Source organism: Spermophilus citellus, assembly GCF_964194105.1.
Source record: "Spermophilus citellus genome assembly, chromosome: 16".
In the NCBI taxonomy this organism is placed as follows: domain Eukaryota; kingdom Metazoa; phylum Chordata; class Mammalia; order Rodentia; family Sciuridae; genus Spermophilus; species Spermophilus citellus.
The window spans coordinates 31002485-31026675 of NC_138196.1; the positions used below are offsets into that span (position 1 = coordinate 31002485).

The window sequence follows — 24191 nt, forward strand, 5'->3', positions numbered from 1 at the left end:
CAGCTGTTGCCCTTTAGTCCAGTAGATTTTTGGTCGTCTTCTATTTATTACCATAATTGTATGATTAATAGAGACAGTGGCTTTTATCAGAAACATCCATCAGTTGCAGAGCCACAAACAGATCATTAGTTGAGATGTCAAAAATAGTAGATAGGTTCAAAAAGGAAGGCTACAGTGCCAGCATCCCAGATGTGGGAAGATTGTCTCTCTGGGTCCCATGCCCAAGAGAAGAATCATGGGTAACTTTAAAATCATCATCTCAAAACATTAAGATAAAAACATTATCACAGCTGGGCCTGGTGGTGCACACCTGTAATCCCAGGAGCTTGGAGGCTGAGGCAGGAGAATTGAGAGTTCAAGGCCAGCATGAACAAGTTAGTGAGGCCCTAAGAACTTATCAAGATTCTGTTTCTAGATACAATATAAATAGGGCTGGGATGTGGCTCAGTGGTTAAATGCCTTGGGTTCAATCCCGAGTACCAAAAAACCAAACACAAATAACAACATCAAAAAACACATTATCAGCAGTTATAACTAAAATCACCCATTTAGTCCATAAGGCTAGGTAAATAATGATGCAGAATTGTATTCTGTAGTTATTTTCAGCTCTTCTTCCTTAAGTCTTCTTTCACTGTTCCTGTGCCCATGTGTTCTGCATTTCCGTCATAGCCAGGGTCTGTTTCCCAGGCCTTGATCTCTTGACTTCTGACATCTTGCTTTGGTTCATATCTTAAATGAGGCACTAACTGTTCCTGAAAGAATACAGTCTATGTTTTAGGCAGTCAAAAGATTTCTTCATGCTTTTTGAAGGTGTTCTTGTCTAAGATCCCTTTTCTCATTATCTGTTTAGTTTTCAGTAATCTAGATTTAAAAATACAATCCCTTCACCATTTTCCCCAAATAATTCATCTACCTCTGTCACCTTAATGATGATCTGGAACTCCAAGGGGGAAAGTCACACCTCGTAGGCCTGGCCCTCCATGAACTCCAAGGCCCCCAGCTTCCTTCCTCAGCTCCCAGAACAAGTTCTCTTACTTACTCATGTGGAATATTTCTACCTTTTTTGACTTTCCCTTTCCTTATTCCAAGTGGGTTGGTTAAGGAATTTTTTTTTTTCAGAACAAATACAAAACATTTCCTAAGGAACTGCCTTTTAATAAATACTCATGTTTTGGAAGGACATGTTTCCAGAGATCAGTCTCCCTTCCTCCAAGTTTGACTCAACTCAAACATTTCCTACTTTTTGAGACTGGCTGGGCTAGAGATGATTAAAAGTCAATGGAAATAGAAACTTTCTACTTCTTTCCTTTATGGAGAAACTACTAGAAAATTGGCAGTCAATTCAAAGAAAAAATTGAGAGGAAAAAAAAAACCCACTTTATCAAATCTAGTCATTGAATATAACTTGGTGCTGTGGTCTGAATGTTCAGCAGACATTGAATTGGCTGGCACCTTGATCTTGGACTTTCCAGCCTCCAGAACTATGAGAAATAAATTTCTGTTGTCTGTAAATGACCCAGTTTATGATATCTTGATCAGCAGCCTGATCATACCAAGACACATGGTTATAGTTAATACTTATAGCTTGGCACTGATCCAAAATATTCTCTCTAGAAAACAATATGTTTGTCATGTAGTTGTTCTAATTCCGGAAGAGTTGCCTTAATTTCCAGTTTAGTTGAGTAATTTCAGCACTCAACATCATAACAGTCTAGAGCTAAAAATGATGTCTTTTTAAAAAATGGGATTAATCTTAAAGTCATCTAGACAAATGCTGTTAGTCCACAGATGAGGAAACAGGAAATATTGACTTTCCTTATTCCATAGAGCCCTGGCAGTGTGTGCATCTAGCCTCCCTGGCAGTGTGTGCATATAGCCTCCTTGTGCCATGATTCTCATACCAGTTATTCTATTTCATGCTGATTTTCCTTGTCCAGAGATGATAATCCTGGATAGCAAATATTCTATTTCTCTAAATAGATATGGATATTTCTCCAATGTGAATAGATTACAATTTATACATGTTTTAAAATAGCCCAAATTAGATTGACACAGGGCATACTAAAATGTAGAACATAATAAGTGGTATATAATTAATACAGGGTGTTTAATAACTTCACCCAACCAGTTAAATAATTCAATGGAGGATGAGGTGGAAAGTCTGTCTCTGGAAAAACCTTATTGATGTTCAGCCACTTACTTATGTGACCTTGGACATTTCAGTTCTAAACCCAACCTACTTTTCTCACCTGCTAAAAGTGATGCTAGTAACTACCTCACAAGGATTGGTTCTTCTTTTCAAAAATATGTATGAAAGATCTAATCCTTCAGTATAGGATTCACTCAAAGGTTAATAGTTTTCCTCCTTCCATCTCATTTGTTGTTGCAATTTTATTTGAATATAAGCCTAAAGTCAGCTTATCTATTTCTTGGATCCCTTTTCACAATAAAACTGATTTTGCTTTTGCCCCCCTGTGGGAACAGTAGTAAGACTTAAATATGATCTTAGAAACATAATAACATTTTCTTCTTCTTTCCTACTTCCTTTCCTTTTTTCTTTTTTTAATTCTCATTTGTAACAGAACTGCCACACAGTCTTGAAGAATAAGGAAAGTCAGGCGATGGATGACTATTTTCCAGAAGACAGGTAAAGCATATTTGGTAGATTAATTCTCAATTCACCTTCTCAGAGGAAAAGGACAAAACCCTCATTTGCAAAGATTCTAAAGAGATTTTCAGGCAAGTCCCTCACCAGCCCCACATCAGTCTTTGCTTTGAAGTGTCCATTCCCCAGAGCTTGGTTTTCTTGACCAGGTCCCAAACCTTTTATTGAGTTGCAAGAAAACTGGAGGAAACAATAGGCTCTTTCCAGAGACATTCACATGCTGGTGGCACTCAGGAGAGGGATGGCATATGTGCTTATCAGAGAATCAATCTTTCTGTCTATCATCCTCCTTTTCTTCAAAAGAAAGAGAGTTAGTGCAATTACCTCATCAAGAACAATTACCTCGGGGCTGGGGATGTGGCTCAAGCGGTAGCGCGCTCGCCTGGCATGCGTGCGGCCCAGGTTTGATCCTCAGCACCACATACCAACAAAGATGTTGTGTCCCCCGAAAACTAAAAAATAAATAAATATTTTAAAAAAAGAACAATTACCTCACCTTAAATTGTTTATCTCCAGAGAAAGGTGATTGGGAACAGAAAGCACTTTGGCAAGAGGTGGATGTTTAAAAAGTACTTGCATCCATATTAAGCGTGAATAGTGAAGAACGGTTGGAAAGGTTGTCTTTCTAAGCCTTCTTTTCTGTTGGGACTGATAGGCAAAAGAGGGGCATCTGCTCTGATCAGGTGAGTTCTGGCACCATTTTGAGGGCCACATCCTATGAGATATATTCAGTGGTCTGTGCAGCCTTGGAATTGAAACCAACTTCCTGTTTTGTTTTGTTTTGTTCTCTGAAACTTGAGTGGCTTTCCGAAAAGGGAAGAAGCAATCCTGTTGTACTTTCAGAAGCTGTTAAACAAAGATCTGACGATCTATTAAAAACGAGCCATACTTTAAAAAGTCTTCCCTTGTGTAAAGGTTCAGTGTCTCTCTCCGTTCCTTGATACTTAACCAGAATGACAATTCCTGGAGCCTAGATTAAAACAAACAGAAATAGGGAGTCATCCTGGATGAGGGAGATTCTAAGGTGTTTGAGAAATCCAAAGTGATTGAGACAACAGAAAAATTAATTAAGGAAAAAAAATAAAAAAGGAAAAGCACTCATGTTGTAACCTCCGGCCTTCATTTGTAAGAAAATAAATGATTAGTATAGATGCAATAATGAATTTATTCCATCGTTATTTTACCCCACTTGGCACCTATTATAAGTCTTTTAAATATTTTTTTTCCAGGAGTAATGTCTCATCTAATGTTAAACACTGGAAGAAGGAGAGGCAGGACTTTGAAAGAGCTCAAAGTTGATGAAGGAAAGGGAGGTTTCACGGAATCAGCTATCAAGACGCCACATCTTTCTGCGCAGTGCTGGACTCCAGGAAGCCAGGCTGCTTTGCACAACATTGTGAGGCTGGTGCTCCTCTCTCCACTGCCAGGCGCCAGGCCCGCTTCCTTTCTCCTGGAGCCCGGGCTTTTTGCGGAGCGCGGAGGAACCTCCCCGCACGTGAAGGCGCCGCCAGCTCACCTGCGCCTCGCCGCTCCCGCCCCACGTGGCCCCCGCCGCCCCGCCCACTGCCCCGCCCCGGCCCGGTCATTGGCTGCCGCTCTGAGAGGAGGAGCAGGGGCGGCCGCGGGGGTCTCATTAGCGATGCGGACTCCCAGCTCAGCTCGGTAGTCCGGAGCCCGGTAGCCGAGCTGCGAGCCGCGCGGCGCTCAGGGCCGGTGACTCCGGTAGCGGCAGTGGCGGCGGCGGTCGCCTCGCCGTGGGAAGCTACGGGGATGCGCGTTTCCTCTGAAGGTCCATTCAGCGGCGGCTCGGAGCGCGCTGCCCCGCCGCCGTAGGGAGCGGCGTTGGAGCAGTCACTCGCCCAAGACCCTCGGGACCCACTCATTTCGGCCCCTGCATCGTAGTGCCTGTCCCCGACTCCAGAGGCGTGGAAGAGGAGCTGTACCCCCGGCGGGGCGAGGAACATGGGGAGAGCGTCGGCCGCAGTCGGCGGTGGAGGGACGCGCCGGTGGCTTTCTTGGCTGGGGCTCTGCTTCTGGGCAGCAGGGGCTGCGGCTGCCCGAGGTAAGCGCTGGGCAGAGCGGGTGGCTGGGGCAGAGTGGGAAGGAGGTCAGAAGACTGAGCGGGACCTGCACCTATGGCGTTGGCTTCCTAAGTTGAGCCTTGCACCTCTCCGCGCTCGGAGCCCGACTGGGTGGGAGTCTGGGGGAGAACCTCCAAGGGGACCACCGCTTTCCAACCCAAGTTTGCTATCTGCTATTTGCAATCCTACAGGTTGCTGTGACCCGAGCCCCTACCTTTTACTCATCGCCTGCTCAATTTTCCAAATCCTTCCCAATTGCTGCAGGCTGGAGTAGCCCTATCTTCACTCCGTTCTCTCTCTCCTTGGTCCTCTCCGCTTCCTTCCTAGGCGAGATCATTCATGGGTGGGCGCCCACAGTGATGTCCGAGAGTTCCTAGCGAAAGGAGCCTGGTGGGTGGGCTCCAATACTGATGACGCCTTTTCCCTTCTGAGAACAACATCCAAGCTTTAGTCGCCTCGTTCTGCGCCAAGCTTGTTACCCCTCGGACGCCCCTAACCCTGGATCTTAGCCAGCTCTGGGTTTTCCTTCACGAAGGCCGCATGTGTGCAGGAGCTGGGGGGAGTAGTGTGCACCCTCCCGGTTTAACTATGCCTGCGGTACCCAGCGAGGATAAGCAGCTGGCCAGAGGCTGCTCACCCTGCGCCTCCTCTCCCTAACCCGTGCTTACTCCAGCTAGGAAGCGCGGGCCCCACAGAGCAACGCGGAGACCTCAGCTTTTTTCCGACTTAGAAGCTTAGACCCCGTTTTTCCCCCCTGAATCCTCTGCACTTCTGCAGAGTGAAATTTTGCAACTGGTTTCAGTTCCACCTTGAGCGAGGACAGGAAGCATCAACTTAAAGATAAATCTCAGGGACCTGCTTTGAAGATGACCATGGGCCATTTCATACACAGCCTCAGTAGTGTGACTTTACCTTTAAAATAATCCGGAAGCCTCTCTTTTCTGCCCTTCTTTACCTGTCTCCTTCCCTGCATGCTATCCAGTAGGTTTAGAATATGTAACTGCATTAAATGATTTACTTAACGCTTGTCTGGCAAGAGGTTGAACTGAGCTAACCGCCTCACCTTCTGCTATGCTGTCTCCTGAACATATATTAATAGCCAGGAGGCTGCGGGAAGGGGTGAGGATGATCACAAAAAGAACCAGGATCATCTCATTTTTATGAAAGCTAACAGTGTGTTAAAAGCAGCTGTACTGTCTGGAAAGAAAAATTTTTTAAAAAGTGGATAGAGGTTTTTCCGTTTTATGATCCTGTTCTGTGTGTATTTGCATTTCATTTCCTGAAAAGTTGTTGTTGTTGTTTTTAGTGGAGTAAGCTTTTTAAAAGGCAGGAAAGGTTTAAAAATGAGCCTCACTGATTCCACACACTTGGTTACGGTGAGGTATATTTCTTTCTCTTTCTGGAAGAAGCACAAGCTTCAGTCGTTTAATTTACTATGGAGAATGAGAGGATGTTTCTTGCAAAGTCAGCTCTGAATTGTTTTTAATACACTGGTATGGGCGAGAGTGTGCCTTTTATTTTTTCTCCCTAAATGTTGAGCTAAATGTCCGAGTTTCTATCTAGCCATGACTGACTCCTGGTATTTACCCTTGGAATTTGCTTGGTGGACTTTTCTTAAAGCTGGCTCCAAACAAGAGGTGGGGACATGCCAAAAGCCTCTTGGATGGAGTTTTGCTGGCTGTGAAACTAAGGCTAGCACCTCTTGTCTGCAAGCTGTTCTTTAAAGGTCTCCTGGAAAACATACTGTACACTCTGCAGGCTTATTTACAACAAATGTCTTGCACAGATCATAGTAATGTTCAAGACACATGGAATGGAGCAGTAAATCTGACTAATATTTCCCTTGTCAAATTTTACTTTCTGGGGCATGGAAGCCTATTACCTTTAGCAGCTGTCAGATTCTTCAAGAAATGAACATTAAACAGGCTGTGAAACCTGTGAAACCACATGCACCTGGCTTTAGACAGGTGGATGCAATTGAAGTTTTCACAACAAAGGATGTGTTCCAATGTTACTGAAGTTCCCCCATCCTAGGAAGGTGTGATTCATTAAAAGCAAGATGTGGTGCTATAGTGTGGTATCTTTGCTTAGTAGTCTCACCGTTTTGTGTAGGGTTGGTCCTTGATGATTTTTATTTATCCAAGTAAATAGTTATTGTTCTCTAGAAATCCTTCCCCCCCTCCCCCCCGTCTTGATGCTTCGGATCCAACCCAGAACTTTGCACATACTCAGCAAGCACTCTACCACTGAGCTATACCCCCAGCCCCTCAAAGACTGTTCTTAGTGATTTGATCCTGGATATACTCAACATCCACAAACCAACAGGATATATAAGATTATGACATTTTGCTTTGATGGCATGAGAAAATTTAATAATTCAGTATATTTTATTTACAGTAATCATGGAAACAGATAAATATTGTACCAGCTCACATTTAAAAAAATTTTTTCTCTTCATATTTACAGTAAAACCTGAAAATCAGTGGGAGATTTCACATAATTGGCTTTGAATACGCTCAAAAAGAAAGATACTTGGGATCAGGGACTGAGTGTAGAAAGTAGTGGTCCAAAGAGTACTACTGTTTTCCACCTTAGTGAGCAATACTTCCCTCTAGAGAGTTTTATTCTGCCTGCGGCAAGTTGTAAGGAAAGCACTTTGGTGCCATGATTACTGTTATGTTTGAACACTTTTTATCTTAAAAGGCGGTTGTTTAAAGTTCTTCATGACCTGCCAAGTGGTAATTGAATCTATCATGTTGTCATACTGATTTGTTTTTATTCTTGAGGGAAAAAAGCATTGCTGTTGATCTGGTTGTGATTCCTGTATTAGATACTGTACATAAAGACTTTAGTCACTAAAGGCAGGGAGGAAGATACCCTAGGCAAGCTGGGCTTTCACATGATTCCAAGCTTTAAAAAATTTCCTGGACAATGAAATCCTCCTCGTGCGTGATTGCTGGAGTAATGCATTAATGGCAAAGGAAGTACATACTTATTTTATAGGCATAATAGAGTCATGTGACTTATACATACTTAAATCCACTTATCTCTCTGGTTTCTACAATTTTAAAACTATTGCCATTTCCTCCTTAATGATTTTTAATAGGTGTCCCCTTTTCTCCCTTATCCCTTTTTCTCCCTTATCTGTTCCTTTTCCTCAAGAATGTATCCCTTCATAACACCGTGAAGGGAGCCTTTTGGTCCAGTTTCCTATCAGACTTGTCTTTTTCTAATTTTTGGATTGTCCCATGAACTTGAGAAGCCTATGGCACCTTCTTTGCCTGCCCCACGAAGTGTTCTGCTCAGGAGATCTCTTAAGCATCTCAGTTTTTAAGAGGAGATGAACCTTTTTCGTGAGGCACTGAAATGACAGCTCTTGTCATACTTTACAGACTTGCTCACTCTTTGAAAGGCCCATCTGTGGTTCTTCAAGTAATACCTTAAAGGACTCGAAAGCCTAGGGAACCCAACAAGTCCTCCCTGCACTCTCAGGCCTCGGATTCTGTCAGTATATCTAGACCAGACTGTCTGATTAATTAGGAAGAGCAGTTTTCTGTTTGTTGCGTCAATGATTAGTGAACTTGTGTTTTATTTTCTTCCAAATGTAGTAGAAGACACCATTAACATTAAGAGGTTTATGAAGGGTTTAGTTTTTTGGGAAATAGTGACTATTTGCTATTCTTCCTTTTTGCTTTTTTTTTTTTTTTTTAATATTTAGGGTAGAGATCTAGGCAACATGTATTAAAATCAAATTCAAAGCCAGTTATCCAGAGAATGATTCCATTGTACACTTTAAGGAAGTGGTGGTGGATTGGGGTGTCCTGTCAATGGACAGAAATGTACATGTTCACTGAGCACCGTATTGTGCCCTCCCTCTTGATTACTCCTTGGCCGTTAATCCTGATTGTTCCTTACTTCATGCAGTGCCACTTGATCAGCAGTGTCATTGTCTTCTCCTTTTTTGATGCTTTCATGAATTAACAGCCCAACAGGGTAACCAATAGAAACTTTCCCCATGTTCTTCTAAGTCAGGATCTAGGTAAAGATATTGTTCCTTCATTTTCTAAATGGCCATGGTTGGCCTAATATAACTATTATCATATTGCTACCACTCTTTATTTCATGTCTGTTCCTTAAAATAAGGCATTTTGCAGCTTTATTTGAATATGAAATAATAATATTGTATTTAGTTAGCACCATTCATTGTTCTAAATGCTTTACATACATCAACTCATTTAACCTGTAAGATGAGGTAGGTACTATTTTCTTTCTTTATAAGATAGGAAAAGAGGGGCAAAGAGGGTTTAAATACTGCCCAAGGCCATGCAATGAGCAAATGGTAGAGTCTGAACTTGACTTAATCAGTCTGATTCCAGAGTCCATAACAAAAGATGGTTTTCTAAACTGTTGAAAATAAGCGGACCCTTATATTTTGATGACAAAAGTACTAAAATGGTATCTTTATAACTATCAAGAAATATAGAGGAATTTAGAGTAGCTTAAATACATCTGTAAATATATTCAGATAAATCTAAGAGATTTGTGTTGTATGAAAACAACCACCCTCTCACCATTCAGCTTAGTACACTTCGGGATTGGATTCACACTTAAAATGCTGAATGCCAGTTTATAATATGATAGCTTGCTTTTTTTTTCAGTTTTGAATTTCAACAGAAAATATTACTCTGAATACTCCATCCATGGAATGGCAGATCCCAGGAGACTATTTGTTGCATGTCTTGTATTTTTAGCCTTGTTTGTCGGGGAAATGTGGAGCATGAGATTTGAGAATAGATTGTTAACACCAGAGGCTGCTGTTTCTGCTGTTTTGGGTCCTCCTGCTGCTGCTTTTGCAAGGCAGATGGCTAGATTCATTTATAGAAAATAGATATTCGTTCTATTTTGCATTTTCACTTTGAAAAGAACTTTTAATTGTTTGTTCCACATTGCATCGTATGGCCTTATTGTGTGCATACACATGTGGTGCGTAGATAATTTTCAGAATTAGGCGGATGTTAATGCATTTAGTTTGGACGGCATTATCCAAAATCTGCTAACTATTGAGCTTTTGGAAGTGAGTATTTTTGCAGTGTGGTGTATACTAAGTATTTTGCTTAACCTACCACTAGTTGCTGCATTGCCCCCACCTCACTGAACTGGAATTCACTGGCATAAATATTTGGGTTATGGTTATATATATGGGGCTTACATCAAAATAATGAGTACAGGTTCCGAAACACTTGGAACTGGAAATGTTTTGATTTTGGATTTTTCCAGATTTTGGAATGTTTAGAGATACATAAATGAGATATCTTGAGATGGGACCCAAGTCTAAACATAAAATTCACATGTGTTTCATATATAGCTTATACACATAGACTGAAGATAGTTTCATGTGTTGTATGTAGTGTTCCTGAGTTTTGACTGAGACCTACTATCACAAGAGGTTACATGTGCCTAGTGGTATCCTTTTGGTATTCATAAAATTTCAGATGTTGGAACATGTAGTCTTTTTGGATTAGAAATTTCTCAGATTATATCAGGTGACTACAGGACATGAAATATTTCATGATATAGTTTCCAACAGGGTGAGTATAGGATGTTCTTGTATGACTGGCTCCTTCCGAAAGTTTCATAATTAAGGACACTGAAAAGCCAAAAGCGATCTCTCAAGTGAAGCCAATGGTATCTTTATTTAGTGCAAACCCAGCTGTCCCTCAGTATCTGAATCCTGAGGACGCTTGAGTTCCTCATATAAAATGGTGTAGTATTTGCATATAATTTACATCCTCACATATATGCTTTATGTCTAGGTTATTTTATAATACCGTATACAGTGTAAATGCTACAAAAATAGTTGATTTACTGTGTTTGTAAAATAATGATAAAGGTCTATACATATTCAGTACACATCTATTTTTTTCCCTAATATTTTCAGTCTGCAATTGGTTGAATATATGGAACCTATGGATATGGAGGGCCAACTTTATTGACTTGTTGTCCCCAAGTTTCTGGTTCATAAAGTATAAAAGAGCCTTCATCCCAGAAAGAGATGTTATCCTTCCATTTTTCTCCTGCATTGATTGGATAGCAGTAATCAAGTGGGAAGATATTATGGCAACAGAGTCACATTTAATTAAGGATGGACTTTAGAGATGCTCCGTGGAATCCTAAATTGAGAGCTGTAATTTCTCAATCTGGAAAGTCAGAAGGAAAGTGATGTCCACTGCAGATATTCCAGAAGGTAGGTAATTGGCAGGTAGGCTTAGGAAGCAGGTGATCCAAGAGGACCAAGTTAGGAAATCATCTTGACTAATTCAAGGGTACAGTCAACCATTGGCGTGATGACTATGTTTTGTATAATATCAATAATAGATTTTAGTAACTTCCTACAAAGCAAATTAGTTTGCTATATATTAGATGAGAAGATTTGCCTCCAAATTAGTAGTAGTTATTTGGAGTTGCTTGGAAGTCATTGGTGGCTCATGCTAGCATTAGTACTTATTAAGTAGTTACCATCTTTATTTGAATTTATATTAATAAACCTACTGGTGGAAAAGAGGAAATCAATTGATCATGGGTTATGGAAGCTACCCTGGTAATGTTTGAAGCTCAAAAATCATTTTCAAATTTTAATGTACATTTGAGTCACTGCATATCTTGTTAAAATGCACATTCTGATATAGTAAATCTGAGGAAGGGCCTGAGGGTCTGCATTTCTGACAAGCTCCTAGATGACACCATCTATGATGGTAATTCAAGGTTTTGATTTGCGGTGTTGTTTCTCACTTGCAATCCGGTGTGAAGCAGGTTTCAATGTGACCATTTAAAAATTGCCAGTAGGAGACTAGGCAAACACACATGTCAATTTTTACTCAGACATACAGCTGCTTATAAAACTAATGGACTTTCACAGGGCACCATTCTAAGTCTTAAATTTTATTTTGAAATAATTGGGGTCTTATGTCTGCATCTCGTTAATTTCCTGTAATAAAGACAAAATTGAATTTCTCAGAGTTTGAGCAGATTGCCCAAAGTTGAATTTTCGTTAAATGAGAGGCTTTTCCAGCCCTCTTCAGTACTTCTTCAGTTTATTGTATTCTCTTGACTGGAGCTGCACTTAAGATTGATCTGGAATTCAGGGTAATCACAGAATGTGACTGTAGTTAAATGAGAGGTAGAACAAAAACATTTAAAAAGAAAACAGAGGAATGCCCATATGGGGTACTGATGTTCCCCAAATAGTGGGATTGCTGTTGTCACAACATGCTGTGGGAGCTTGCGTTTGGGTCCATCTGCTTTTGCTGTGGGACTGAACTTGCTCACTATTGCTTTCCATTACCTGGCAGGGCTGGTCCCATAGCATGTGTTGAACAATATTTGTTACTTTAACCTTCTGTTCAGGTATGAATAATATTTAAGCTAAAATTTCTAAAACCTCAATATTGTGATAAAACCCTCAGGAAAATCTAGCTGCAAGAATAAGAATGAAATAATTTTGAGGGTTTTTTTTTCCCCCTCTTTTTCCTCAACAGATTGTAAGGCCTACATTCTTAGATTATCCAAGAAAGATGATTAAGTGGCTGTTTTGAATAATGATTCATTTTTGTGAAACTTGTAATTCTGTGTAATGATTGTTCATGTTTTTGGGGTTCAGTGTGATATTTCAACATGGATATAGTATGTACTAATCAAATCAGGGTAATTACTATTTGCATCGCCTTTCATTTCTTTGTGTGGAAACTTGAAGCTACTCTTTTCTAGTTCTTCATTAAATGTGTAATAGATTCTGGTGAACTGCAGTCACCCTGCTGGACTGTGGAATACTGGCTCATTCCTTGTGTTTCACTGTGTTTTGGTAGCCATCTTTCAGGTACTTCCACAGTTTTGATCCCTGTGTATCTTCACGTGACCCTGATATCAAACAGATGACAACATGTAAGTTTTAGAGATTTTTTCAACCTAAGCCAGACAACTGCTAGAAGCCAAATCTTTGAATAGTTTCTGGGCCTTTTTAGTTTAAGTATCATGTATTTTTCCAAATAGATGCATTACTCTAAAGTTGGATGACAGAGCGCTTCCCCTTACATGGTAGTTGATAGGGATGTAGATTTGTGAACACTGGAAGAAGAAATAAATGAGTAAAATTCATTCAAATGCCTGTTTTGCCTTCTTGATCTGTATGGTATTAAGATTTGTCATGGTTTCGAACAGAAATGGCCCTGTCTTGGGAAAATTGGAGCAGTAGTAAGTAAGTCAGGAGTGATTGGAAAAGAAATAAAATTGTCAATATATTAAAATAGTATATTATAGTATAAGATAATTGACATGTAAAAATCTTCTGAGGAACTTGCTAGGCAATAACATTTTCTTCAGAATCAAGAAAATTAAAGTAGTTCCTCAAAGTAAAACCACAAGTAAATTCTTGTGAGGGTTTTTTTTTTAATGTCATTATAGACATCACACGTCTTTGAAATATAATACTAGCTCAATTTGCATAGCTTTCTAAATACCTTGTCTTTATCATTAATTTTGCGTTTATATGCCTTTTTATTTTCTGTATTCAGTCATATAAGGAGATCAAAGTCTTCTAACTTGTGTTTGAAATCAGCTTAGCACAATGCAATTGGACTTCCAATACCAATTTTCATCAATATGTCTTTAAGAATTATGTAGCTTGTTTTTAAAAGAGAATAGGAAAGAATACAGACCCCAGAATAAAGTTCCTTACCAGAGAGATGTGTGTTGTAAACCTTTTGAAGAGAGCTGCAAAAAATATCTGCTCTTCATCTGAAAAGATAATCCCTCAGTCATGGGACCAGACATTACAGTGGTTATCAGCAGTGAATGAGGACATTTCCAAAGATAATTTCCCTTAAAAAAAAAAAAAAAAAAAGCAATCAGGAGATTCGCAGGTTTTGTTGGTGTAAGGTATGTGGGTTGGATGTAAACATTTTGGGGTTTGCTTTAAAGAAATAAGGTTGACAGAAAGATTTGTCATTAAATATTTTTCCCCTTGGGGCTAAAAGGAATCCATCTGATGTTTTAAGAAGTTTAGCATCTAAGTTGAGGTGCACATCAGCCTTAAATATCAATGTGAAAAGATAGCTTTAGCATATTACATGCTGTGGCAGAGAAAAACAATTGTACTGACAAATTTTTATAATTGTCAAGGTGATAAGTACTGTAATACATGAACATGTGTGTATTATGAGTTAGTAGAACGTCATATATCATCATTATATCAAACTTACACCATTAAAGTTGTAAGCCATTAGTTTAAATGGCATTAATGATACTTAAGCTTGACATGTAGTCACAATTTTTTTTTGTCTGTCTTTATTTATTTTTTTTATTGGTTGTTCACAACATTACAAAGCTCTTGACATATCATATTTCATACATTAGACTGAAGTGGGTTATGAACCCCCAATTTTACCCCAAATGCAGATTGCAGAATCACGTCGGTTACACATCCAAAATTTTACATAATGCCCTATTAGTAATTGTTGTATTCTGCTACCTTTCCTATCCCCTACTATCCCCCCTCCCCTCCCCTCCCATCTTCTCTCTCTACCCCATCTACTGTAATTCATTTCTCTCCTTGTTTATTTTCCCATTCCCCTCACAACCTCTTATATGTAATTTTGTATAGCAATGAGGGTCTCCCTTCATTTCCATGCAATTTCCCTTTTCTCTCCCTTTCCCTCCCATCTCATGTCTCTGTTTAATGTTAATCTTTTCTTCCTGCTCTTCCTCCCTGCTCTGTTCATAGTTGCTCTCATTATATCAAAGAAGATATTTGGTATTTGTTTTTAGGGATTGGCTAGCTTCACTAAGCATAATCTGCTCTAGTGCCATCCATTTCCCTGAAAATTCTATGATTTTGTCATTTTTTATTGCTGCATAGTACTCCATTGTGTATAGATGCCACATTTTTTTTATCCATTCATCTATTGAAGGGCATCTGGGTTGGTTCCACAGTCTAGCTATTGTGAATTGTGCTGCTATGAACATCGATGTGGCAGTATCCCTGTGGCATGCTCTTTTAAGGTCTTCCGGGAATAGTCTGAGAAGGGCAATAGCAGGGTCGAATGGTGGTTCCATTCCCAGCTTTCCCAGGAATCTCCAAACTGCTTTCCAAATTAGCTGCACCAATTTGCAGTCCCACCAGCAATGTACAAGTGTACCCTTTTCCCCACATCCTCGCCAGCACTTGTTGTTGTTTGACTTCATAGTGGCTGCCAATCTTACTGGAGTGAGATGGTATCTTAGGGTGGTTTTGATTTGCATTTCTCTGACTGCTAGAGATGGTGAGCATTTTTTCATGTACTTGTTGATTGATTGTATATCCTCCTCTGAGAAGTGTCTGTTCAGGTCCTTGGCCCATTTGTTGATTGGGTTATTTGTTATCTTATTGTCTAATTTTTTGAGTTCTTTGTATACTCTGGATATTAGGGCTCTATCTGAAGTGTGAGGAGTAAAAATTTGTTCCCAGGATGTAGGCTCCCTATTTACCTCTCTTATTGTTTCTCTTGCTGAGAAAAAACTTTTAAGTTTAATTAAGTCCCATTTGTTGATTCTTGTTATTAACTCTTGTGCTATGGGTGTCCTATTAAGGAATTTGGAGCCCGACCCCACAATCTGTAGATCGGAGCCAACTTTTTCTTCCATCAGACGCAGAGTCTCTGATTTGATATCAAGTTCCTTGATCCATTTTGAGTTAACTTTTGTGCATGGCGAGAGAAAGAGATTCAGTTTCATTTTGTTGCATATGGATTTCCAGTTTTCCCAACACCATTTGTTGAAGATGCTATCCTTCTTCCATTGCATGCTTTTAGCCCCTTTATCAAATATAAGATAGTTGTAACTTTGTGGATTAGTCTCTGTGTCCTCTATTCTATACCATTGGTCCACCCGCCTGTTTTGGTACCAGTACCATGCTGTTTTTGTCACTATTGCTCTGTAATATAGTTTGAAATCTGGTATTGCTATACCGCCTGATTCACACTTCCTGCTTAGAATTGCTTTTGCTATTCTGGGTCTTTTATTTTTCCATATGAATTTCATGATTGCTTTATCTATTTCTACAAGAAATGCCGTTGGGATTTTGATTGGCATTGCATTAAACCTATAGAGAACTTTTGGTAATATCGCCATTTTGATGATGTTAGTTCTGCCTATCCATGAACAGGGTATATTTTTTCCATCTTCTAAGATCTTCTTCTACTTCTCTCTTTAAGGTTCTGTAGTTTTCATTGTATAAATCTTTCACCTCTTTTGTTAGGTTGATTCCCAAGTATTTTATTTTTTTTGAGGATATTGTGAATGGAGTGTTTTTCCTCATTTCCATTTCAGAAGTTTTGTCCCTGATATACAGAAATGCCTTTGATTTATGCGTGTTGATTTTATATCCTGCCACTTTGCTGAATTCATTTATTAGTTCTAGTAGTTTCTTTGTAGACCATTTTGGGTCTTCTAGGTATAGAATCATGTCATCTGCAAATAGTGATAATTTAAGTTCTTCTTTTCCAATTTTTATGCCTTTAATTTCTTTCATCTGTCTAATTGCTCTGGCCAGTGTTTCGAGAACTATATTGAATAGAAGTGGAGATAGAGGGCATCCCTGTCTTGTTCCGGATTTTAGAGGGAATGCCTTCAACTTTTGTCCATTCAGAATGATGCTAGCCTGAGGCTTAGCATAGATAGCTTTTACAATGTCAAGGTAAGTTCCTGTTATCCCTAGTTTTTCTAAAGTTTTGAACATAAAGGGATGCTGTACTTTGTTGAATGCTTTCTCTGCATCTATCGAGATGATCATATGGTTCTTATCTTTAAGTCTATTGATGTGGTGAATAACATTTATTGATTTCCGTATATTGAACCAGCCTTGCATCCCAGGGATGAATCCTACTTGATCATGGTGCACAATTTTTTTGATGTGTTTTTGTATTCGATTCGCCAAAATTTTATTGAAGATTTTTGCATCTAGGTTCATTAGAGATATTGGTCTGTAGTTTTCTTTCTTTGAGGTGTCTTTGTCTGGTTTCGGAATCAGGGTGATGTTGGCCTCATAGAATGAATTTGGAAGAGCTCCCTCTTTTTCTATTTCCTGAAATAACTTGAAAAGTATTTGTATTAATTCTTCTTTAAAGGTTTTGTAAAACTCCGCTGTATACCCATCCGGTCCTGGGCTTTTCTTGGTTGGTAGTCTTTTGATTGCTTCTTCAATTTCATCCATTGATATAGGTCTGTTCAAATTGTGTGTATCCTCCTGACTCAGTCTGGGCAAATCATATGACTTAAGAAATTTATCGATGTCTTCACTATCTTCTATTTTATTGGAATATAGGTTTTCAAAATAATTTCTAATTGTCTTCTGTATTTCTGTAGCATCTATAGTGATATTGCCTTTTTCATCCCGTATGTTAGTAATTTGAGTTCTCTCTCTTCTTCTCTTCGTTAGCATGGCTAAAGGTCTGTCGATCTTATTTATTTTTTCGAAGAACGAACTTTTAGTTTTGTTAATTTTTTCAATAGTTTCTTTTGTTTCAGTTTCATTGATTTCCGCTCTGATTTTAATTATTTCTTGCCTTCTGCTACATTTGCTGTTGTTTTGCTCTTCCTTTTATAGGGCTTTGAGATGAAGTGTGAGCTCATTTATTTGTTGGTTTTTTCTTTTTTTGAGGAATGACCACCAGGCGATGAATTTTCCTCTTAAAACTGCTTTCATTGTGTCCCATAGATTCCGATATGTTGTGTCTGTATTTTCATTTATCTCTAAGAATTTTTTGATTTCCTCCTTTATGTCTTCTGTAACCCATTGATCATTCAGTAACATATTGTTCATTTTCCATGTGATGTAGGATTTTTCTTCCTTCTTTTATCATTGATTTCCAGTTTCATTCCATTATGATCAGATAAAATGCATGGTATTATCTCCACCCCTTTATATTTACTGAGGGTTGCCCTATAGCATAATATATGGTCTATTTTTGAGAAGGATCCATGTGCTGCTGAGAAAAAAGTATATCCATTTGATGATGGTTGATATATTCTATATATGTCAGTTAAGTCTAGGTTATTGATTGTGATATTGAGTTCTATAGTTTCTTTATTCAACTTTTGTTTGGAGGATCTGTCCAATGGTGAGAGAGGTGTGTTGAAGTCACCCATAATTATTGTGTTGTGGTCTATTTGATTCTTGAACTTGAGGAGAATTTGTTTTATGAATGTCGCAGCACCATTATTTGGTGCATAAATATTGACAATTGTTATGTCTTGTTGGTGAATGGTTCCTTTTAACAGTATATAATGACCTTCTTTATCCCTTTTGATTAACTTAGTCTTGAAGTCGATTTTATTCGATATGAGGATGGCCACCCCTGCTTGCTTACAAGGACCGTGTGCGTGGTATATTTTTTCCCATCCTTTCACCTTCAGCCTGTGTATGTCTTTTCCAATCAGATGTGTCTCCTGGAGGCAGCATATTGTTGGATTTGTTTTTTTAATCCATGATACCAGCCTATGTCACTTTATTGGAGAGTTTAAGCCATTAACATTCAGAGTTACTATTGATATATGGTTTGAACTTCCATCCATGTTTGATTGTTTATCCTTTTTTTAAAAAATTTAGTTTGTTTCTCCATGATTATCTTTACCCTCGCCTTCTGTCTTTACTCAGGCACTTCCCACTGATGGTTTTGGTTATTGTTTTTCATTTCTTCCTCGTGTAGTGTTTTGCTCAAAATGCTTTGCAATGCTGGTTTTCTGGCTGCAAATTCTTTTAACTTTTGTTTATCATGAAAGATTTTTATTTCGTTGTCATACCTGAAGCTTAATTTTGCTGGATACAGAATTCTTGGTTGGCATCCATTGTCTTTCAGTGTTTGAAATACATTGTTCCATGACCTTCTTGCTTTCAGCGTCTGTGATGAGAAATCCGTTGTTAACCTTATTGGTTTACCCCTGAATGTAATCTGTCTCCTTTCTCTTGTAGCTTTTAATATTTTCTCTTTGTTTTGTATATTGGATATCTTCATAACAATGTGTCTTGGCGTTGGTCTACTGTGATTTTGTGTGCTCGGTGTCCTGTATGCATCTTCAATTTGTATATCTGTTTCCTTTTTTATTTCTGGAAAGTTTTCTGTAATTATTTCATTCAGCAGGATACTCATTCCCTTGGTTTGAATCTCTGTACCTTCTTCTATCCCGATGACTCGTAAGTTTGGTTTTTTTATGTTATCCCATAACTCTTGGATGTTTTTCTCGTGATTTTTTACCAGCCTTTCTGAGTTGGCTAGACTCTTTTTAAGATGATATATTTTGTCTTCATTATCTGACGTTCTGGCTTCTACTTGCTCCACTCTGTTAGTGATACTCTCAATTGAGTTTTTAATTTGGTTTATCATTTCCTTCATTTCTAGAATTATTGTTTGATTATTTTTTATAATCTCTATCTCCTGATAAAGATGCTTAACTACTTCTTTTATCTGTTTATGTAATTCATTCTCAATGTGTTCTTTCGCTGCTTGAATTTGCTGTCTTGTATCCTCTTTAAGGTTCCATTCCATCTGTCTAAGGTGTTCCTTGAGTTCTTTATATGACCATTTTTCTGATGACTCTAGGTCCTCCTGAATATTTAGGCTGTCCTGCATTGTTTGTACTCCTTTTCTTCCTTGCTTTTTGAAGCTGCTCATGTTACTTCTTGTTCTGTTTGACTGCTGAGTTACTGTTTACTCCTATAAATTTATTTGATGCTTGGGAGGAAAGGTATTAGAAGGGAAGGGAAGAAGTCACTAAAGAGAATGAGAGTAAACAGGTAGAATTCAAGGAAGGGGGCGGTAAGAGAAGTGAAAAGACAAAAGAAGAAAAAAAATAGGAAATAAAAAAAGAAAAAAAAATTTTAAAAAATAATAAAAAAAATTAAAATTAAAATTAGAAGAAGAAAAAATTTTAAAAAAAATTGTAAAAAAATTTAAAAAAACAAGAAAGAAAAATGAAAATGAAAGAAAAACCCAAATCAAAAAAAAAAAAAAAGAGAAAAGAAAAAAGGAAAAAAAAACCTAATAAATGCAGTCTTAGAGTTTAATTAACTTCTCCTACAGTAGGTGGCGCTCTGCCCACCAGGTCAAGTCTCTCCTGTCAATACGCGGGAACCAATCACTGTGCAGCAGCTCCTCCCAGACTGGGCGAGTCTCCAATCCTGAGTGCCTAGGGCCTCCTCTTGTGTCTAGTCACTTCCCACTTTTCCTCTAGCCAGGCCCCTCTCATGGGTGCCGCTCACCACAATACTGGCTACACGCCAGGTCTGCTGCTCCCGGGAGCCCTGTTTTCATGAACGACTGGGCACACTCTTCCAGTTTGCCATTCCCTCAGACCCTAAGTTTGTAGAGCTTGGGGTTGAGAATCCTCAGCGAATTTTACTTGCCCTCCAGTAGCCACGCCCCCGGTAGCTGGTGCAAGAGACCTCAGCTGTCAGCCCTGGTGGGAGCAGGAGTTCCGCGCCGCGGGTCCCGCGCCACCTCTGATTCCCTCGGGCTGACTGTCGCACTCACGGGAGAGCTGGGAGGGGCCCTTACGGGAGAGCTGGGAGGGGCCCTTAAGTTTTTCCCGATGTGTGGAGAGGGAAGGCTAGGGGATTACGCACCTGTAGTCGCAGGTTTCAATGAAGTTATCTCCTCCGCCGCAGTCTGATGACGTCAGTTCTCTGCCGTAGTGGTGTCTCTTGCAAATATCGACTGTTCGTTTCCCTTTGCCAGGCGACCAATGCAACGGGTGGGTCCTTACTGTCTCTCCCAAGCCCCGTTTCAAACCTGTGGCCACTACTTATGAAGGCTCGGTAGGCATTTACCTCCGTAGGATGAGAAGGGCTGACCAGTTGTTTCAGCCGGATGGATTAATGCTGAGTCACAGCTGTTTGTCTGCGGGAAGCAGGTGAATGGGAGCTTGAATTCAGCCGATCAGGGCTCAGTGTGTGTTCTCAGATCACTTAGATTTTAAATTGTCACTTGTCTTATCAGCTGTTTCATTTAACCCGGCAGCTCACTTGCGCGGTGAAGAGTCTGCTCTATGGTGCTCCGCGGGAGGTGGCGGCGGCGGCGGCGGCAGCGGCCTTCGGGACCCCCGGGGAGGGGGTGCGGGCTGGGGGAGGGGAGGCAGCGCCTCGGGCCGCGCCGGCCGGGTACCGGACACGCGGGAGAGCGGGTGGGGTGGGGGAAAGAAATTGAGATCTAGATTTAGGGACTGAGCTTGGGAGGAGAGACAGCTGAGGAGAAGCAAAGCGGAAAGGCGGAGAGGAGGAGGAGAAGGGGCCGAGGGAGCTGGGCAGCTGGGGCTGCAGCCTTACTGCTCGCGCTGAAGTCATGATGGACTCACCCCACCTTGGCTGGAGTCGTGGCGGATTCACTCCACCTAGGCCCCTTTCTTGACACGGTGCTGGGTTTTTGTCGACAGATCTCCTTTAATGATCTTTACCTCATCTTTTCAGACGTGGCGGCGCGGAGCATGGAGCGGCTTACTCACTTCCCGCCGCCATCTTCCGATGTCCTTTGTAGTCACAATTTTGACTTGAAAAGTCAGCGTCTTAATTCTGGTACTCCCATTCCTCTCTCCATGGTATCTCCCCTCTATCCCTTTATTTTCCAACCCTTAGTCTTTTTGTTGTTTTACTATTCAAGTCAAAACTTCCTTGCCTTTTATACAACATGGCGGGTTGGAAAGGTCAAGACAATGCACCCTTCAATCTGTCACTTTTTTTCCTCTGGTTCTTTTTATTTATAAAATGAGGTGATTAGCCTACCTTAAGTTCCTGTCTGCCTAACATTCTATAATGCTACCCTTTGTTTCCAATATCATATGCTCACAGGATTTTGATCATTTCAGGAATATTGAGTCCCCAATATTAAAATATATGTGACATCTTAAAATATTTGACATTCTTCAATGAAGGGATGATACTCTGGAAGTAAAATTTGCAAGAGAAGCTAATGGGTTTTCAGAAGTGATACTGCTAATCATTGGCTTAAGAAGTTTTAGGAAGATGCCAACACTAAATTGGGCTATCTGTTTTAAATTCTCTCAAAGCAGTGGTTGTAAGCAAATGTGAATACAGGTTTAACATCCCTAATATAAAATCTGAGATGTTCCCAACTCTGAATTTTTGGATTTTTGTGTTAGAGATGCTCAACCACTTAAGTCTTTGCAAATATCCCCAACTCTCCAAAATTCTGAAATCTAAAGCATTTCTGGTCCTAAGTGTTTTGGATAAAGGGTACTCCACCTATGTGTGTAACTCTAATAGCAAAAGCAGGCTGAGTGAGGATGGCTGCAGGGGATTGGAGGCCTAGGAGGTATTCTCCCCTCCGGAAGAGCTCTTTGATGCTCCAGAGTGTGTGGGCTCACTCTAGCTAAATTGATTTTCTTTTTAGAAGGAACCAGGTACATAAGATTTCATTTTAATTTCCATATTTGAAGTCTTCTTGAAAAAAACTGAATAAATATCTCCACTCACAACTCATCAAATATTATATACCCTCAACTCATCATTCTGCTTTCTGGTTTGTCTCTAATCAGTGACTTTTGTGAAGAGGTTGGGAAGACCAAGGAGCCAGGTGGTCTTCATTTTTAATAATTGTCTTTGTTTGAACTCTGGATGTACACCACTTTTCTAGTTTGGGGAACAGTATTATATAATAGAAGATATAAAACACCCACCTGGCCTTTTTTGTGGTGTTGGGGATTGAACTGAGGGGGGGGCACATGCATACTAGGCAAGTGCTTTACCACTGAGCTACATCCCCAGCCCTAAAGTGGCCTTTTATTTAACAACTGATGACCACTAATTTGATCACTGAGTTTCGTGTATTCCTGTGTTTACTATTTGCAAAAATCATAACATTTTATTTCAAAAAGGACCCTGAAGTTTCTAGGAAAAGGCCCAAATCCAAACGTGAGCAAATGAGGTGTAGAGAGAAGAGATAGCTTGCCTGGCTTGTAGACATCCTGCCAAATCTCCCTTTTCTCAATGTCAACCTTGCCTCTTTTCCTTTTCAGACTCATAATAACAAGAGTAATCAATAGAAACACAAAGGAATTCAGAATAACAGTTACCAGAAGACTAAAGACTATTGATCATTTTACCCTTCTGTTAAAAGGATGTTTTTATTTAAAATGGTTATATTTTTCCAAAATATCTTTGAAATAAGACACTTTTTTTCTTCCTTGGCTCTGTTCTGAATCACTGAGGGCTGGGCCAATGATTTGAGGGACTCAAGTTAGTTCAGTGTAGTAGAGCTAATTAATATTGTAGAAGAGGTTTGCCTTATAAGATTGTTTTGCATTTGGGTGAAATTAAGAGTGAGTCTTAAGCTTTTGTTCTAATAACTTCTATATCCTTGACAATAAATATTTTAATATGAATCTGAGTAGATCCTAAATATCTTTTCAATATAATGATTTAAAAAAAAACTATTGACAGGAATGTATTGTCACTAATAGTATGTGATGTTAGTGCTGTGAGTTAGAATAGTGAACCTTATATTTTACTAAAAGGAAATAATTTTAGAATGGTACTTGCTACAAGCCACTAAATCTTATCAGGATATATAAATTACTTTCTAATTTCTCCCTCATTAAATCTGGTGTTCACTTGTGGTGAGAAGGTAAGACTTTCAGTGAAAATGGTATCTGAGCCCTGGTTGAGGTAACTGTCACTTACATGTTCACAGGGGTTGGTTGCTCACAGGACACTAGGTGGAATAGATTTTTAATGTGCAACTTGACTTGTGCTTCTTTGAAGAATGCTTTTGATGTTGACAGTGACATGTTAATAATACTCTCAAAAAGCCATAAATCTACACCAAACAGAGTGTCTGGGCACTATTTTAAAAGCTTTAGTTCCTTCTCATGCAGTACCAAATGTCTTGATTTTAAAGTGGATACTATATCTCTGATGGCCACAAAAACTTGAAAAAAGGCATCCCTATAGTTGGGCTGGAGCTTATAAACTCTAAGAGTTCTATCATGATTATTATTCACGTCAGTGCCGCCTTGCTACAAGGTGTTAGACACATGAGGTGTTGAAAACTTCTGATTCTTGGAGATTCGGTGTCAAAATATTCAGGGTAGGGCTGTTTTTAGCAGTAATCAGTGAAGGATCTTGCTGTTGGAAATGGTGGTCAGGTTTTAAATCAAATCCTTTGTTATCATCCAAAGGCATTTCTTAAAAAATCTCAAAAAGGCAAACATCTATAGTTGTGTCGTATAGGTTAGGTGAGAAAGTCACAGACAGGTGCTTTGGATCTGCACGGGCAGTCACTTTTCTTTTTAAAGCTTAAAACTGATATTTAGTATTTTAAAGTATGTTTAAACAGTTTTATTGCGGTATACTGGTTTGCGTGATGAGCACAGAATGTTTGACATAATCCTTCTTTCTAGAAATACAT

At 39.5% G+C, this 24191-nt stretch overlaps 1 protein-coding gene across 6 annotated transcripts in view; it reads left to right on the forward strand.

Moving 5' to 3' along the window:
* Positions 1–4627: 4627 nt before the first annotated feature.
* Positions 4628–24191, forward strand: part of UNC5D (unc-5 netrin receptor D) — a gene marked incomplete at both ends in the record, with an annotated part of 514193 nt that continues 494629 nt past the window's right edge. For all 6 annotated transcript variants that reach the window (XM_081269820.1, XM_081269821.1, XM_081269822.1 and 3 more), the window contains one exon: positions 4628–4727. In XM_081269820.1, coding sequence (XP_081125946.1) covers positions 4628–4727 — 100 coding nt within the window. The remainder of the gene's footprint in view (positions 4728–24191) is intronic.